A 3967-nucleotide genomic window follows, 5' to 3' on the forward strand; every position below is an offset into this window, starting at 1 on the left:
TGGAATTGTTAACGAATTTCCTGAATTGATTTGTTTATTTGTTATCAAGCGCAAATATACACAACAGGCTATCTGTGCTGTGCCACCCACAGATATCGAACACCGATTTTTTAGCGTTATAAGCCCCGTATTTAAATCTGAACCACGGTGTACCGAGTATCGAGTTTGGACTAACGATTTTGTTTTAACAAAGTATTGTTATAATTTTGGTACAGAAATTTCGAGAATTTACCAGGAAGACCAGTAGACGGCAGCGTGTTTCCACTGTAAAATCGACTTTCCTTTGATTAAAGAAACCACCACTACCGGCCAAAAGGCGAAGGTTAAAACAGAAGTGTATTTCGACAAACGGTTTCCTACACCAATCGTATTTTCGAGATTGGAGTTACAAGCTAGTTACTCAGATTTCAGGGAAATACTAATCAATAAACTCTTAATTGATACCAGTTAGAAATAATGGCGGATAATGAACAGAAAGCAATGCAGCTTGTTGCTGATGCTGAGAAGAAACTTAGATCAGCTCAAGGTTTTCTTGGGCAATTATTTGGGTAAGTTCCCGCCCGTTGTATGTTAATTTTTGTTATGTTAACAGTTATGTCTCTGTAGTATAATTAGGTATATCATTATTGGGATAATATGTAAGGGCGAAGAGATTGGTTGAACTTGTAGTTGTAAGTTGGTGAGAGAAGGAAGCTATTTGGTTTAAAGTTAAATAGGTAGGGGCAAGCTTGTTTGCAAGGCTATTAATTTAGCTGTAATTTATAAGAGCAAATTTAAGTTTGAACTAGGGATAGACAGTGGTAAGGCCAAGGGCCAGAATAAACTAAATGCAGTAAAAAATATGGGAGAAAAATTTACTGAAGGAACAAAGTACAGAAAAAGTAAATTAAGGGTAGTTTATATTGTTACTGTTAGGTGCAATAGAATGAATCAAAATTAGGAAAATTACTCCTCGAAAAAAGCAGGAGAATGCGTAAAATATAATCCATAACCCAAGATTTTTCAGGGCTATTTTTAATTTGCCTTTTACAGCTCTGCTATTGTAATGCTAGAATTAGAATAGTCTATAGATGACTTGAATGAGTAGTGAAATAAATTTTATTGTAAATGTACATTTTGACAAAGTTTTGTCATCATCAAGCTAGAACTAGAAGTATAAAAAATACACACTTTTCCATGGATTTGGGCTTTTTTGTTTTTTTACACACTGTAATATTTGAAGTTATTATGTATTTCTATAGTTTTTTAACATAATTGTATTACTTAATATTAGTTGGTTAAGGAGTGGCTTGTTTTTGTTGAGAAATCTGGTAGACCTGCTAGATCGTAGGGAACTTGTCAGAATGGAGGATATTGATGTAATGGAAATAACTGAAACTTGGTTAGATGTAGACAATTTTGACGATAGAAATTTCTTTGATATGCAGGGTTGTAAGTAGTTAGGGTTCTAGAAAAAGTGGATTTATATGTTCAGGTTGATTTTCTTTATCAATTGGTTAAGGAACCTATTAGGAAGAATGCTATTTTAGATTTATTGTTAGCTTCTAATACATAAAATATTGAAAAGGTGGAGATTGGGAAATCTCTGGATGCTGGTAATCTATGCTCAATGATATTTGATGTTTTACTGCATATGGAGATCAGGAATAATGAGAATTTGGTTAACATCTCAAGGAATGTGACAAGAATTATGTATTATGAATTGAGCAAATGAATTAATTGGGGGATACTGAATAAATGTGTAAAATATTTAATTTTTAAGATAGATAAAAATGATTACTTAAACATGCCCTATAAACACAATAAATAAACAGCAAGATGAACAGAGTAACATAATTAATTCAATTAGAAAAATAAGTATGGACCTTCAACTATAACAGAAAATGTTACAAGAGAGAGAATAGTTTTCAGTCATTTTTTTTTTTTTTGAATAACACTTGTTTAGTTAAACATACATCTGGTTTAAAATTGTTAGCCAAGTAAATAATGATAATAATAAAAAATAATTATAAATAAAAAGCAAAAAATAATAGAGTAGCAGTAACACTTTGGTTAGGAAATAAATATGGACCTTTTTACATCTTGTTCATTAGGCATTCGGGATGTTTTATTGAAGCAATGCAGCCACTCATCGTACGTCCTTGTGCTTCATCATAATCATCTGTTTCACAGTATGGAAGGATTTACTGCATATAACATTTTGGTGTTAATACGTGTTTTTCAGTACAGCAACTTTTGTTTTAGTAATTGGCATTACACAAATCAAACGATTGAATTTTCCACATGAATGAGATTTGTGATTGCTATTCAAACATTATCACAGTTTTTGTTAGTAACAAGAGAAAAATATGACAATGCTTGAATGCTGCCTGGTGATCATTCAAATGTTTATAACTATTTTCATATTCCTCCCTAGTGAATGAACCTTCAAATATAGTCCTACTAAATTCTACTTTTCTTTATTTTTCACTACTAAAGATTTAAGCACCATTCCTCACCCTGAACAGTTGCTAAATAGAAACATAATTGAACTAGATGATCACATTCATTTTTAACATTTCAGGAAAAAAAATTGGGAAGTTTAAAGTCCTTGCATAGTAGGCAGGTGCCAAAAGATTGGAAGTTGGGTAATATTACTCCTGTTTTCAAGGGGGGATGGGAGTAAAAGATCTTGTCTCTTTTTGGTTGATCAGTCTAAAGCCATCTAAGCAAAGTGCTGTTGCTAGTGTCAGGGCAAATAGGATCTTAGGTTGTATCTACAGAAATATTGAGTCTAAATAAAGAATTATATCTTCATTGTATAGATTAGGTCACTGCTTAGGCTACATTTGGATTATTATGTTCAGAACAGGGGTGAAATTATGCCCGTACTCACCAGTACTGAGTATCAGAACTTATTTTTTAAGCTGCTCTGTCGTTTTTGAATGTTTACACATAGATTTTTTTTTCTTTTGCAAAAAAAGGTCCACTTCACCTAGCTGTGTACCTCTACTTTTGAGAATTTCACCCCTGCTTAGGAATGTTGTAACTTCATGTTTTTCCCCTCAAGAAGTTCATCGGAAGAAGAATGTTCTGATTTGTAATTTTTTGTTTTTTTTATTCTATAGAAATCCTTTTAAAATGGAATCTTCCCTAGTGTAACTTTATGTGTGTGTGTTTTTGGTTTTTCTTTTCCAGAGGCTCATCAAAAGTTGAAGAAGCTTGCGAATTATATACCAGAGCTGCAAATATGTTTAAAATGGCCAAAAAATGGAGTGGTAAGTTAACTGGTGTTGTGGTAATTTATTATAATAATAGACAATTGTTTATTTGCCTTGGATTTTATACCAAAATTTGTCACATGCCAAGCAAATGATCTACCAATTGAGCTAAAAGGTTAGTTAACCCACTAGCACTTGCTAGTAAGTCACTTTTATAACAAGTTAAACTACTACATTCTTCCTCTCTCTTTCTCAAATAAGGCCTGTCCTCAGGTCATATTTCATGGTCATGGAATGATTATAGTTGAGTGCCAATGTGGTAATTTTTTTTTGTGATTTGTATATTTCTTTACCTTTGAGTTGAATCAGAGACCTGTCATATGGCAGGTGAGTACTCTAACAACTGAGCTAAAGGTTTAACCTTCTAACACTTTATAGTAAGTCGCTTTTGAACAACACAAACTGGTACAATCATAATGAAAATTAGTTTAAAAAGTATTATCCATAAAATGTTTTTTAAAAGGTTTAACACTGAACTCATTATATATTCAATATTTGAAAAATAATTATTAAATCTATATGATACCAGGTATAGGTAGATTATTAAAATAAGTCAGAAAATTCACATAACATACAGTCTGTTAGTAAATCAGTGAGGGTAAATGTTTCTCCTACCCTTTCTATTTATATCAATCTGTCAGTAGCATTGTAATTTATAATATTTTAAGTTTATTCCTGATTGATATATATATATATATATATATATC

At 31.7% G+C, this 3967-nt stretch overlaps 1 protein-coding gene across 1 annotated transcript in view; it reads left to right on the plus strand.

The window, feature by feature from the left end:
- Positions 1–223: 223 nt before the first annotated feature.
- Positions 224–3967, plus strand: part of LOC106471577 (alpha-soluble NSF attachment protein-like) — a 26101-nt gene continuing 22357 nt past the window's right edge. The window contains exons 1-2 of the mRNA XM_013932182.2: positions 224–548; positions 3178–3257. Coding sequence (XP_013787636.1) covers positions 457–548; positions 3178–3257 — 172 coding nt within the window. The 5' untranslated portion in view covers positions 224–456. The remainder of the gene's footprint in view (positions 549–3177; positions 3258–3967) is intronic.

Source organism: Limulus polyphemus, unplaced genomic scaffold (assembly GCF_000517525.1).
Source record: "Limulus polyphemus unplaced genomic scaffold, Limulus_polyphemus-2.1.2 Scaffold4711, whole genome shotgun sequence".
Lineage (NCBI taxonomy): Eukaryota > Metazoa > Arthropoda > Merostomata > Xiphosura > Limulidae > Limulus > Limulus polyphemus.